The sequence below is a fragment of the Micromys minutus genome (genome assembly GCF_963924665.1).
Source record: "Micromys minutus genome assembly, chromosome: 4".
NCBI lineage: Eukaryota > Metazoa > Chordata > Mammalia > Rodentia > Muridae > Micromys > Micromys minutus.
Window position 1 is genome coordinate 30,882,846 of NC_137973.1, and position 13,325 is coordinate 30,896,170.

The 13,325-nt window shown below is 48.3% G+C and overlaps 1 protein-coding gene and 1 pseudogene across 4 annotated transcripts; both read right to left on the reverse strand.

The window, feature by feature from the left end:
* Positions 1-125: 125 nt before the first annotated feature.
* On the reverse strand, positions 126-6,851 carry CA14 (carbonic anhydrase 14). Of its 3 annotated transcripts, none has more exons than XM_080915209.1 (12): positions 6,713-6,851; positions 4,558-4,578; positions 3,932-3,953; positions 3,509-3,688; positions 2,711-2,853; positions 2,437-2,532; positions 2,245-2,311; positions 1,938-2,095; positions 1,740-1,860; positions 1,542-1,562; positions 1,362-1,446; positions 132-751 (listed from the first exon to the last, which is right to left on the reverse strand). In XM_080915209.1, exons 1-12 carry the CDS (start codon positions 6,716-6,718, stop codon positions 685-687), a joined length of 987 nt encoding a protein of 328 aa, XP_080771335.1. In that variant the 5' UTR covers positions 6,719-6,851; the 3' UTR covers positions 132-684. The 3 variants fall into 3 exon arrangements, with proteins under 3 accessions (XP_080771336.1, XP_080771335.1, XP_080771334.1); XM_080915208.1 differs by having other exon boundaries at positions 3,932-3,989; XM_080915210.1 differs by lacking the exons at positions 3,932-3,953; positions 4,558-4,578; positions 6,713-6,851 and having other exon boundaries at positions 126-751; positions 2,711-2,848.
* LOC308419476 lies at positions 3,996-6,851 on the reverse strand (annotated as a pseudogene). Its single transcript, XR_013975663.1, has 2 exons — positions 6,713-6,851; positions 3,996-4,578 (listed from the first exon to the last, which is right to left on the reverse strand). The product of XR_013975663.1 is annotated as an uncharacterized misc_RNA (transcript).
* Positions 6,852-13,325: the final 6,474 nt, after the last annotated feature.

The window sequence follows — 13,325 nt, forward strand, 5'->3', positions numbered from 1 at the left end:
TTATAATTGTGGGGGAACTTGGCTTTAAGAGGGGCTAATGGATTGAGATTTCTAGCTCCTGGTGGGTCTGGTCCATCCTTCCTAGTCTAGCACCAATGTTCACTGTTGGACGCCTGGGTGTGATGAAAGAAGCATCGGTTGGTGGTGTAACTTGTGCAAGCTGAGTTAACTTTTCCCAGAAGCTATCTCCCTTGTCCAGGAATGGGATATAAGGAGTTAATAACCACACCCCACCCCATCCCCAGTTTCCTATTTCTCTATCCCTATCTTTACCCTCAAAGGACATAGGAACCCTCCAACCCTCGAAAGCCACAAAAGACAGTTCAGAATTAAGGTCAGAACCTTTTAATTTTCAAACATATTGAACAAAAAAAAAAAAAAAAAATAATGAAAGTTCCAGCAGCAGCCCCCTTTTCCCAGAGGATAAAACTACAGTGTGTATGTGGGGAGGAGACATGGCAGTGTGAGATGGAGGACAGCAGAGCTTACCCTCAGCTCCGTCATAACTAAACATGAAAACAGCTCCGAAAGCCCAAAGGCTCAGCCTTCTTTGAAGAGGAACTGGGACCCTTGCTTCTCTGGCACATGTATATTGAGGTGGTATCTAGGACGTGTCTGCCAGCAGCTGGTAGCCTAGTGCCTGCACCCCCTTATTAGAGAGGCCCCCTGACATCCACAGCATCTTCATGCCTCTGTGGTAGCCCGAGCAGAGGTGAAAACCACACTTTTCCTGTTTCCGAGCCTCTTCTTCCTGGAAAAGGGAGCGATGGTTCATGGGAGTGACTAGTGTCCTAAGTGAGAGCAGAAGTAGACCAGGAAATACTTTTTTTTTTTTTAAGGAACTCACTAAGTATATAATCATGACCTTAGATTTTCTTTTTTCCACCTCCTGGGTGTTGGGATTACAAGTTTACGCCAGGTTTAATGTGATGCTGGGGATCAAACCCAGGGCTCTGGGAATGCCCAGCAAGTACTCCGCCAGTGAGCTACAACCTCAAGCGAATTTTGTTGGGGGGCAGGGGAGACTGAGTTATCTCACTATGTAGACCAGGTTGGCCTTGAACACACTGATCATCCTGTTTCTAGCTCCCAAGTGTTGGGATTAAAGTTCTGCATCACCATGCCTGGCTGAGAATGCTTTGTTTTTGTTTTTTTGGTTTTTTTTTTTTTTTTTTTTTTTTTTTTTGTGAGGGACAGGGCTTCTGTGTGCCCTGGCTGTCCTGGAAGTCACTCTGTAGACCAGGCTGGCCTTGAACCCAGAGATCCCCTTTCAAGTGATGGGATTAAAAGTGTGTGTCGTCACCACCCACCACTGAGAATGCTTTTTAGAAAATAAACACTGCTAGAAAGTAGGATCTCACCTAATCTTCTGAGCAATGAAATAAATAGCCAGCAGAAGGCAGAGACATCCAGCCAAGATTCCCACACCTAGACCCAGCATCTCTCCTGGGGGAGACAAGGATGTCAGCTCAGTCAAAAGGTCCTGTGGCTTTCCATCTTCTCTGGGGTCTCCCTCATGTTGAAACATAGGGCCATCTTACCTGTGGTATACAGTGGTCCCACTGCAGAGGAAGAAAACATGGGTTAGAGATGTTTCAGAACATTATCCCATTTGCTGGGGTGATTCCCAGTCAGGGATGTACTGGGAACCCTTTCCCCTCAGCCTTCTTCCCAAGGGCTCACTATTTCATGCCTTTGGGGTCCCCAGTTTCCAATCTCTTTTGAGCCCTGCAAGTCACCTTGGACGAAAGAAGCAAAGATGGTCCTCTGGTTGAGAGGCTGAGGGACTCTGTAGTTCTGTACAAGGGGCTCAGATGGGTCCTCTTCTGTAGAGGATAATGTCTCCTGAAGCTTCTCTAACTGGGGAACAGAAGTGGAGAAATCACTCCAGGGCATTGGCAAGAATCTGAGGTTGAAGTGTATTCACCTACACTCACTTGTCCCATTGAAATCTGGGCCCTTCTGCTGAAGACTGTCCAGAGTACACTCTGGTAGCAGGGGGGAGTTGTGAGTGAGCCATTGTAGCGGAAGAATTGCTCCAGCTGTTGGGGGAACAGCTCTCTCAAGTTGAAGGGAGGCACAGAGGTCTTCTGATCTGAGGAAGGCAGAGCAAGGGTCAGCCTTCCTGGACAGGATTCCTCCAAGCAGAATCTACCACTTACCTACCTCCCCCTCCCAAGCCTCAGGTCAAGTCTTGAAAGTTTCTCAGCAGTTGGATTCTTACTGTAGGTTTTTAGGACTCACCTTTGTATCTTATTTCGTGCAGATGACTCAGAATGTGATCATAAGCTGGATTCACGGTCTCACCCACCTATAAAAGGAATGTAAGATAGAAGCGAGGTGTTTGGAGTAAGTGCTTGTGGTAAACTTTAGAGTGGCCAGTAGTCAAGATAGGCCTAAGGGATGTATGTAAATAAAGGGTTAGGGGTTACTGACCTCAATTAGGATGCCTAGGACAGCCAAGCCCTGAGGCTTTTGAGCTGCCTCACTCAGACTGCCATAGGACTCCGAGTCATAATGGACTATGTGGAGCTGAAGGAAGGCAGAAGGAAACCATTTTACCAAATGTTACTCCATTCCCTCTAAGGCTTTGATTTTAGTCACCACCTCAGTTGCCCAACCTAAGTCTCTGTCCCCAAAGCCTTGTCTTATCTCTTCAATAGGATTTTTCAAGGGTCCAGATCCATCCTTTGTCCAAGTTCCTGGGTACCTCAGCAGCTGTGGCTTCACTGTTGATCTGGTGCTCTGACCCCTCTAGGGATCCTTTCTGACCCCAGTGCAGGTGGAGCTGGGCTGCTGTGTATTTTCGGGGCAGTCCACCCAGGTGCAGGGTTGGGGGCAGAGAGAGCTGCACTGTGAAGAAAGCAGGCTAGGATTGGCGAAGGAATGTGGGGCCATTTGTTCTCCTCTTCCTTCGGCCCAGGGTTGCCCGGCTCTACTCTAGCAAAGTCTCTCTGATTCTAAGATTCCTAAGTCAGTGCTGTGAACCTGATTGCACACTGAGCTTGATCATGGACATCCAGTCCCACCTCTGCTGCAGGAGCTGAACCTCACCATTTTGTTGTTGTTTTGAGACAGGGTTACTCTGTACACAGGCTGTAACCCTGGCTGTCCTGGAACTCACTCTGTAGACCAAGCTGGCCTCAAACTCAGAGATCTGCCTGCCTCTGCCTTTTGAGTGCTGGGATTCTGAGTGTGCCACCACTGCCCAGCTCTGAACCTCATTCTAATGTCCACATTCATTGGTGGATAGTTCTGACACTTTACAAGTCAGAACTCTGTGTTCCCTGGCTTTTTTGTTTTTGTGTTTTTCAAGATAGGATTTTTCTTTGTACCTTAGGCTGTCCTAGAACTTACTCTGTAGACCAGGCTGGCCTTGAACTCAGGTATCTGCCTGCTTCTGCTTTCCAAGTGCTAGGACCAAGGCATGTTCCACCACCATTTGGCTTTCCCTGGCTCATTAAGATCTGAACTGGACCCTGCAGTTATTTGGAGCTGGGTCTTTTACCTGTATGGCCATTATTGTGTAGATCCAAAGGCTCAGTACCAAGCTGGTCATATCCGTGGGGCTGTATAGCAGGCAGATCAGGGTCAAATATCACACTGTCTGTCTGGATATCGACGGGGGACTGGGCATTGCCTCCACACTCAGGGTAAGAAGTTGGCCAATGGTCCTGACCGTGTGGGCCTGGTGGGGGTGGGGGGAGTTACCATGGACATTTGTCCAGCCCTACAGCCCCAACCACCCTTTAGTAGCCCCAATCCAATGTTGTGGTAGAAATAGAAACGCACTGCTCAGCACTCAGTTGGGTAGGGCTGAGTAAGGTGAGTCCCCACTGCCCTCTAGGCTGCAGCACCCCTCATCTCCCCAGAAGCAGGGGGTGATTCTCCAGCTACTCTAGTATGTGGGAGAATGGTAGCTTTCACTCACCTGTAGTTTCAAGCCAATGAAGCTGAATGAGGGGAAGAGGAAACAGAAAGCCTGAATTCTTGGAGGAGAATCAGAGAACAAATGGCCCTTAACAGATGGAGTGTCTTTAGGGGCACCCTATCCAGTAATCTTGGGGTTCAGATACCCTTTCTATTATTCACTTGTTACTCTCACACTGGACCTTGCTTTGACTCCAGATAGGTCATTAATCAGAAGTTCAGAGGGATTGAGTTCCACTGTCCCTAGAGTCACAGTATCCTGCTGGCCTTTCCCTCCTGACCTCAGGCCCTGTCCAGTTTCAGAGGCAGGCTGGGGGAGGACTGGAAGAAAGGCAGAAGAATAGCAGCAGAGTTCATTGAGCCTCTCCCCGCCCAGGTCCATTTCCACACGGATTTACGAAGGACGAATTGGCTTTTTTGCTGAATCAGGAGACATGGGATTTAATGATTACAGCAGGGTCTAGCAGCCACTTGTGTAAACCTCAGTGTATGTGTGTGTGTAATGAGGAAAAGAGGAGCTAGAACATTCAGGAAAAGCTCTTCCCCTGCCCTAGAACAAGTCTTCATGCCAGGTGAGGGGGTCCCAGGGTGATAGGAGTGCCAGTCCATCTGGAGTTCCAGTCTCACCTTCATACGTCCAGTGGTGACCTGTAAGAGAGTGATTTGGGCTGTGGCCAGTGCAGCCTGGCCTCTGCTCTCCCTGCAGGCGGCCGGGCTGGCACCTCCTCCTTTTCTGCTCTTGCCCACCTCCACTCCAGCGCTTCCCCAGGGAAGCACTGAAACCACCACGCACCTTTGTGGAAAGGTCTGGGGTCCTACTTAAAACAAGCAGCCAGGCTGCTCCTGTGGTTAATGAGTAAAGAGGGAGGAGCAAGGAAAAGAGATAAAACCGGGAGACTAAAATTAACCTGGATCCAAATGTGCAGGCGGCCCAACCCTTACTTTTTCCATCTGCAGCCAAGTCAGTGTAACACTTAGAAGGTTGGGGTGGGGTAGAGTAAGGGTGTGGGCAGAGGGCTTGGAAGCACAGAGAACAGAAGGAGATGGGAAAAGTTCCATGTGTGGCTATGCTACGGAAGACTGGAGGGGCTTAGTCCTTTGCCTGGGCTGGTCACTGCAGGGATGAAGGCACAGCACCTTCAGCCAAAGTTTTCATTCTTTCTGCTCTCACTAGCTCCCTCGTCAGGAGCCTCTGCTCCGGCAGGAGTCAGGGTAGGGCCTATTCTAGGTTGAGGGTGGTGGGTGGGCACAGGCAGCCAGGCTGGTAAGGGCGGGATGAAAGTGAAGCATTGTGTGTAGCAAGGAGAGTTGCCAGCCGGGTCACATGCCAGGAGCTCACGCAGTTCTGTCTCTGGCCAAAAACGCTAGGGGTCTGTGGATCAACCTCCAGACCCCTGTGGCTAACCTGCTTCTTGTAGATTGACTTGTGCTATTTAAATCTAGAAACTGGGAAGAAGATCCTAAATCCCTTTTCCCCCATATTAGTCCTTTATTTATTCTGCTATGTAGTCCAGACTGGCCCTGTATTCATGGTGTGGTTCAGGCTGACCTCGAACTTGTGGCAATCCTGCCTCAGACTCCTGGGAGCTGGGATTCCAAGCATGTGGCACAGGACCCATCTCACTCCTGTGCTTCTAGCTGCTCACACTGGTAAGAGGTTCAGGGTCTCGTCTGTCCTTCTGTCCTTGGTCTGTCCACACAGCCTGTTCTTCAGCTCAAGCACCTCTGCAAATAGCCCACCTGCCGATTCACCATCCCGGTGGGATACCCCAACAACTAGAGTTCTCTGGCTTTTGTGAGGGTGCCCTGCCCTTCCTGTGGAATGGGCTGATTCTAATGCCTCCTTTTCCTCTTTCCAAATTGTTTCTTCGCAGAAGAGATTTACGGCTCTTCATTTTCTTTTGGATCCCTTGGTCCCATCTTTCTAGATAATCCCCCTCCCAACCTGTTCTTCCAACACACTTTAATCCTTCACCTACTATGTGCTAGATATAGAATGAGACCTGGGAAACCAAAAAAAAAAAAAAAAAAAAACAAAAACAGGATATAAAAACCAAGCATGGTGATGCAGAGCTGAGGCAAAGGCAAACAGTTCGAATCTAACCTCAGCTACATAGTGAGTTTGAGACAAGTCTGGCCATGTGAAACCTTGACTCAAAAAAACCAACTAAATAAAAGTCAACAACAACAGCCAAAAAAGTTGTGGGAATCCTTAAGGAGTTCCTGGACTCCAGGAGCAACTTAGCTTGGTTTCCCAAATGTCTCTCCACCTCTCTCCTGCTCCTTTAAATCCTTTGTACACTGTAGAGAGCTGTGCAAACGTTTAGTTGTGTTACTTCCAGGGAAATGGACAAGCTGCCCTGCACCTTGGCAGGTAATGGAGTTATCCTTTGATCGGCTGGGAATCGGGCCTGAGCCGAGCAGTACTGCAGCACGTGTCCCTTCCGACCCCTGCTCTCCCTAACCAGCGGAGTGCATAAACAAAGAAGGGCAGGAGAGCTGCTGCCTGGGACTAGGGCAGTGGGGAAAGCGGCGGGCAGAGCTGTGGCTGGCCGGGTTTCCTACACTTAGCAATCACACACGAGCCTCCGGCTGGCTCTCCCCTGCAGCAAGATAGAATAGAGGGCTAGAGAGGAACAGGGAAAGAATGGGAGGGAGTTCCTCCATAGTCTTTCTCCCACCCCATGCCTTTTTCCCCAACCCCTAGGCTTCCCTTTCCCAAACCTCTCCTCCCCCACTTAAGTACACATGCTGGACATTAGCACAGACCAGATGTACCTACCCCCATCTGCAGCCAGGATCCAAGTCACCTCTAACAGGAGAGCGAAGAGCAACATATTATCCCCACAATGGGGCACAGGGGGCCGGGAATTTGGGGGCTAGAAAAGAGAGGTAAGGAGGGAGGGAGAGGAGTTTCTGGCGTGCTGTCCCTTTTCTTCTTGTCTCTGTCTCTGCAGACTTCCAGGGATTTGATTTTCCACAGGTTAAAACGAGCTTCTGGATCCCAGGATAAATTTCTCTCTCTCTCTCTCTCACTTTCTCTTCCTCTCTGCCCTCTCTGTATGTCCCTCTGTAGTCTTCACACCACTTACTGGCCAGCAACTTCACAGTTGCCTCCCGCTTTTAAGGTGGCTCGGAACCGGTGTACGTGAGGAGGGGGGTGGTGCCTGGGCTGCAGGCGAGCAGCTCCTTAAATAGCGGATTAGGCATGCAGGATGGCCCTGCAGAGCCCAGCGCCCTGGCCCTGGCTCAGGAGCCCAGCTGGAGTGAGCTCTTCCTTTGCCATTTACACTGCAGCTCGTATGTGTGTCCCCTGGAGCTGTCGGCCAGGGAAGGGGGGTTTCGCACCTCTCCCTCCCAGGACACCGTGTTCTCATTCGCCTGCCTGAGAAGCACATCCCCGGGTGGTGTGGGACAGCTGGTGGGGAACCTGTTTCTGAAACCAAGGGAAGTTGAGCTGGTTGGAACCAGAAAGAATTCAGATTCGGGAGGTAGGAGAAGAGAAGTTGGAGGCTCAGGGCGCAGGTGGGGAGTGGAAAGTCAACGTTTAAAATCTGGATTGTGGCGAGCAAGAAGTGGGGCGAGGAGGATATTTGTCTTCCACACTCTTTCTCTGGCGCCTGTCACCACCCCCTTCCCTTGGTGAGGCTTAGGTCCACGTGCCTGTGTAGTCTAGGGTGGGGGTGCGGTTTTGTTTGCCGTATAAAGCCCATTTGTGTGCACAGCGGGGGAGGGGTTGTCACAGCACCAGGGAGAGACAGCATTCTAACTACCAGAACCAGCCACCTCCCTCCCCAGGGAGCCCAGATCTAGGGCGCCTTTTGTCACTGAAGAGGACACTGACCTCTAGCAGAGAGGCCGGGACAGGAGGAGTGATGGGTGGCTGTAGAAACAATTACTGTCACCATGAGAAAAAGGCGGACTCCAAAGAAAGAGAGGGGCGGGGCCATAGAAAGGCCATGTGACCAGGTGGGTGAGGGGTCCAGGGGCTTCCCGCCCACCCAACAAAGGGTCCAGGCAGGTCCAGTGGGACCGAGTGAAACCTGCTACGGTGGAGCTGAGTTAGCTAGTGGAGCATGGAGGCTGCGTGGCGTCTCAGGAATGCGAGCTGGTGTGCGCTCCCCCACGGGACTAGAAATCCCGATCGGAATGTACATCCTAAGTCCCTCATTAGTGAGTGTGAAGACCACAGATAACTTCAAGCTAGATGGTGAAATCTCTCCTCCATAACCTTCACTTATGGCCCAGGGCATGCATACACCTCTGTGAGGTCTTTCTGCCCTCCTTACTCCTAACAAGTAGCAATAAATAGCCAAAACAAAAGGAGCAGAAGCCAAACAAGGGCACGGGATAAAAGCCAAATGAACAGAATAATGCATGTGCTGGGTCATCACTCTTGGGGAGACAGCAGCTCAGAGCGCTTTTCTGTCCCGTGACTGAGCTTCAGAGCAAGGATTTTTTTTTTTTAATTAAAAAATATTATATAACGTTTTTATCGCTTTGTGAATACTTCATTCCCTAAAAACAAGTTTCCGTCTTAAAGTTCTTCCAAAGCCCCATCCAATCTCATCTAGGAAGAATAAAAGATGTACAAGTGAGTTAAGACTTCCTTGGAATCTGGAAAGTTAAAAGGAGATGGGGCGGGGTGAAAGGAGGGACAATACATATCCACACGGTAGGAATAGGTTCGGATAGAATAACCCCGTCAGGACAGAGCTCTCCCGGAGCATCTGCGACCGACATTCAGCCTCCCAGGAAGTGCGTCTCGCCTGGCGCCACCTCCTGGCTTCTCTACGACTTTTTAAATTTTAAAACTTGGGATTCCTTTTGGACAGCAGTTGGTGCTGAGGGTTTGGAGACTTTGCCCACACTATTGAATATTGCCTCAAAGAAGTCTTAGCCCTGGTCCTGGAGAGATGGCTAAGTGGTTAAAAGCACTCACTGCTCCCCCCCCCCCCCAGAGGAATGGGTTCAATTCCCAGCACCCACATGGCAGCTCACAACTGTAACTCTAGTTCCAGGGGACCGGATAGTCTCACACAGACATACATGCAGGCAAATCACCAAAGCACATAAAATACAATCATCAAAAGCTAAAATGCGTCTTTTTAAAAACGTCTTAGCCCCAAGTCAACACTTAGGCTCCGGAGCAAGCAGCCTCTCTGGGAGTTCCGAATCCCTCCCAGTGAACAAAACTGGTTTCTAAGAGAAAGAAAGAATTTCCTTACTCGGGTTTGACTTTTTGTTTGGATATAGTCACTGCTTTCTAGCTGTGTTGATTTGGAGTAGGTTCAAAGGGGCTGCTATGTGAAGAGGGAAAGGAAAAGGGAAGAAAAAAAGAACGTGACTGGTTGCGATCTCCTTGCGTAGCTTCTTGTCAAACTCTTGTGACTCTTCTTGCTCCTGAACCCTCTCCTCGCCGTGCACCTGGCCCAAGGACTATCAGACCCGAGACCTTCCGCTGCCGAGTGGCGCCATCTCCTGTCCTTGCAAAGCAGTGACACGTGAATGAATGTCAGATCAAAGTGTTCCAGTGTGCTGACTTGTTTATCCTTTCTTAAAAGTTCTTAACTTAGGTATTTAAGCTCACTGCTTTAGAATGTTCCTGGAGCAAACCCACTCAGCTCCCTGAGTTTGTGTGGTGGGGTTCAGGGAGTTCAAGAAAGGACGGAATCAGATTAAAACAACAATCTGAGAGGGGGACGGATTCGATGGAATTAGATCTTCTAGAAAAGCTTATAACGAGAGACACAGGGCTAGCAAACAGAAAGAAAAGCCAGTAACCCTGTGTACTGCGGCGCTATAATGGGGGTAGAAACATTCTAATTTGATAGGCAGTCGCATTGAGTAAAGCCGACTTGTCTTCTGACTCCTCAGTCCCTAAGCCCCTTCAGCAAATACAAAGGTACTTACAAATTAAAGTCAATCGTCTGGGAGAGCTCAGAGTTTTCCAGTTCAATAGATACCCTTTATGAACAAAGGGCAGGGTTGTAAATACGTGTGGGTTAAATGAACAGATCTACTCTGGGGTACAGTTTGTCATTCTCACTCTGCCTCTGGTCTATCAGAGACCTTTATACAGCAGGGCCCTTAGGCATCCATCCAAACTCCTTATTATGCTCGGTGGAGAATGAATTTTGAGGGAGTTAGGAATTCAGCTGTGGCTGATGAGAAAGTTGCTGGGCTAAATCGGAAATGAAAGCCAGGCCCCGTGAGCGGTTCTCTGCACCACTAGTTCTCAAGCACAGGTGAGTGTTAGTCACCTGAAACCTTGTAATATACAGATTTCTAACCTGCCTCTCCACAGTTCTGGGGGTCTTTGGTTGTTTTTTAAAATATTGTTTGTTTTGGTTTGAGACAGAATCTCTCTACATAGCTCTGACTGTCCTAGAACCCACTATATAGAGCAGGCTGGCCTCAAACTTATGGAGATCTGCCTGCCTCTGCCTCTCAAGTGCTGGGAGGCACCACACCTGACCTACCATTAAAATGCTGTAAGTCTGCATTTCTTTCTACACTTATTTATCTATTGAGGGTGTACACATGCATACCCATACCATGGCATTTGTCTAGAGGGTTATCTTTAAAAAATTTACTTATTTTTGTGTGCATGTGTGGGCACATGTGTAGAAGTCAAAGGACAACTTGTGGGATTTGGTTCTCTCCTTCCTCACGTGGGTGGGAGCGGTGAACACGGGTCTTTAGGCTTAGCAGAAAGCATCCTTTCCCACTAAGCCACTTTACTGGTCCCCAGAGGTCTGCATCTCTAGTGTGATTAGATGCTACTCATCTGCAGGAGATCCCCTGAGAGCATCTCATACCTAGAAGCAGACGTGATGGGTTTGCTATTCTCTGTAGAGATTAAAACCACCCATTCACTCTGTGGTCACCATTGTCTCTGAGGTTAGCAACAATTCCCTCGCAAGCATCTTATAGGTACTTCTAGGTACGAGGTACAGTCATGGCTTTGAAAATTAAAAACATGACTAAGGCTTGACCTTTGTCCGAAAGCACTTCCATATCTCCGGGGATGCAGATTTTATTCAGTGTCTGCACTAGACAATGAGAAGGTCCTCGTCTTTTACCTACCAGCAGTGTAAGCAGTGTGGTTTAACCAGGCCTGAGTACCCATTAATAACGTAACAACAGCCACATCAAGGCAGGCAGTGCCTGCACAGTCTATGCGGATGACACCAAAGAATAGTTTGTCAAAGGAGGATCCTCGATGATATTCTGGAACAATCTATGTCCTGTGGGAGGAGGAAGGGGAAAGGTCATCAAGCTCCCATCCTCCGCTTAAGTAACCCAGGCTAGATATAAACTCCCCGTGTAGCTGAGGCTAGCCTTCCATCATTAATCCTTCTGCTTGAGTTACATAAAGATTATGGGCGTGTAAATTGGCTTTGTTGAATGTTTTAAAATTTTATTGAAAATTTTTATCAAAATAGGTGAATTAACTTATCTTTTATCTTATGTGTTTTCTCTGCTGGCGTGTGAGATAAAGTATCTGTGGAGACCAGAGGTGGGTGTTGAATCCTTTGGAACTGGAGTTAGACATGGTTGTGAGCCACCACATAGATGCTTGGTCTTCTGCGGTACAGCCAGTGCTCTTAACCACTACACATTTCTCTAGCCCATTATCATCATTATTATTACTATTATTATTTACTGTTATTATTATTATTATTATTTGGAGACAGTGTCTTACTCAGTAGCTCAGGTGGGCCTCTTCTGGTCTTAACCTGAATGCTGTGTCCACAGCAGATGGGGGAAGCTGACAACTTCCTGAGGGGGTGTGCACTGCTGACGTGAGTGAGCCCAGTGCCTCAGACCCGTGGCTCAGAGGGATGACAAGGCTTTCTTTCTGTGGGAGTACAGATGTGACCGTACACATAAAGCATCGGCCATCTGCGTTCCAGATGTGTGCAGCGGAAACTGAGCCCCCACAGGGACCCTCACAGAGATTAGCTAAAGCCCCTCATCTGTGGTGTGTGAAACAAAGCTGCTGTGACTTTCCATCACACCAGTGTGTGTCTGCCATTGGTCACCCAAGTCAGGTCAAAGAGGCCCACAACATCCACTAGCCTAGAGCTTGTGATGAATTAAGGCTGGCCTTTAGCTTCTCACTCTTCTCCTCCTGCCTCTAGAATGTCGGGGTCCCCGATGTGTGCCACCGTACTTGTTAGAAATCAGGTAACCCCCAGGCTGTCCTGCCATCACCACAGATGGCTCTCCTGCTCTCCCGGCCTGTCTCTCTGTCTTCGTCCCCACTCCGAGAGGTACTTTCACATCTCTCCCAATAAATCTCTTGCAAAAAATCTGTTTCATGGTGTGATCTCTGAGACATACCTTGGCCCCTACCCTCCAAGATATGCTGTTGCAAAACCCTAACAATACCCATTAAGGAAAAGATTTTTCTTTTTCTTTTCTTTCTTTTTTAGTTTTTTGAGACAGAGTTTCTCTCTGTAGGAAGCTCTGGCTATCCTGGAACTAAGTAGACCAGACAGGCTGGCCTTAAATTCACAGAGATCCACCCGCCTTTGCTTCTCAAAAGTGCTGGGATTAAAGTCACAACTATCACCAGCTTTTCTTTTCTGTTCTGTTCTGCTTTTTTGTTTGTTTTTATTTTGTTTTTTAGAGTTAGTTATTTATTTTATGAATTTGAGTACACTGTAGCTGTCTTCAGACAGGCCAGAACTGGGAATCAGATCTCATTACAAATGGTTGTGAGCCACTATGTGGTTGCTAGGAATTGAACTCAGGACTTCTGGTCAGAGCAGTCAGTGCCCTTAACTGCTAAGTCATCTCTCCAGTTCTTCTTTTGTTTTTCCCCCAAGAAAAATTTTTTAGATTTATTTTCAAAGCATGAATTTTTTAACATGTACATATTTGCAGTGTGTGTACCTGCTACCTGCAGAAGTCAGAAAAGAGCCCCGTTTTCCTGGAACTGGAGTTACGGATGGTTGTGAGCCACCATTTGGGTGCTGGGACCTGACCCATGTCCTTGGAAGTGGAAAATTTTCATAACTCTTTTTCTTTTTCTTTTTCTTTTTCTCTTTCTTATTTTTGAAGATTTATTTATTTTTCTTTTATGTGTAATTATCACACACACACACACACACACACACACACACACACACATACAAGTGCACTGTGTGCATGCTCACAGAGGTCAGAAGAGGATGCAGGATGCCCTGAGACTGGCATTACAGTTGGTTGTGAGCCACCATGTGGGTGTTGGGAACTAAACTCAGGTCCTCTGCAAGAGCAGTCGGTGCTCTGGAGAGAGCACTCCCTCTAGCCCTTATGTGGGAAAGAACTGTTATGTGTAAATCTGCAGAGGACAGTGACCAGAGGATGTCACAGCAATACCTTGTGTGAGCTCATTGGTACAC

Excerpts from the sequence above, each read along its gene's own strand:
- CA14 (XM_080915208.1), bottom strand. Across the intron at positions 3,990-4,557 it reads TCACCACTGGACGTATGAAG|AATTCAGGCTTTCTGTTTCC; the intron begins GTGAGACTGGAA and ends TTCTCCTCCAAG. Across the intron at positions 2,096-2,244 it reads GCACGAAATAAGATACAAAG|ATCAGAAGACCTCTGTGCCT; the intron begins GTGAGTCCTAAA and ends TGCCTTCCTCAG.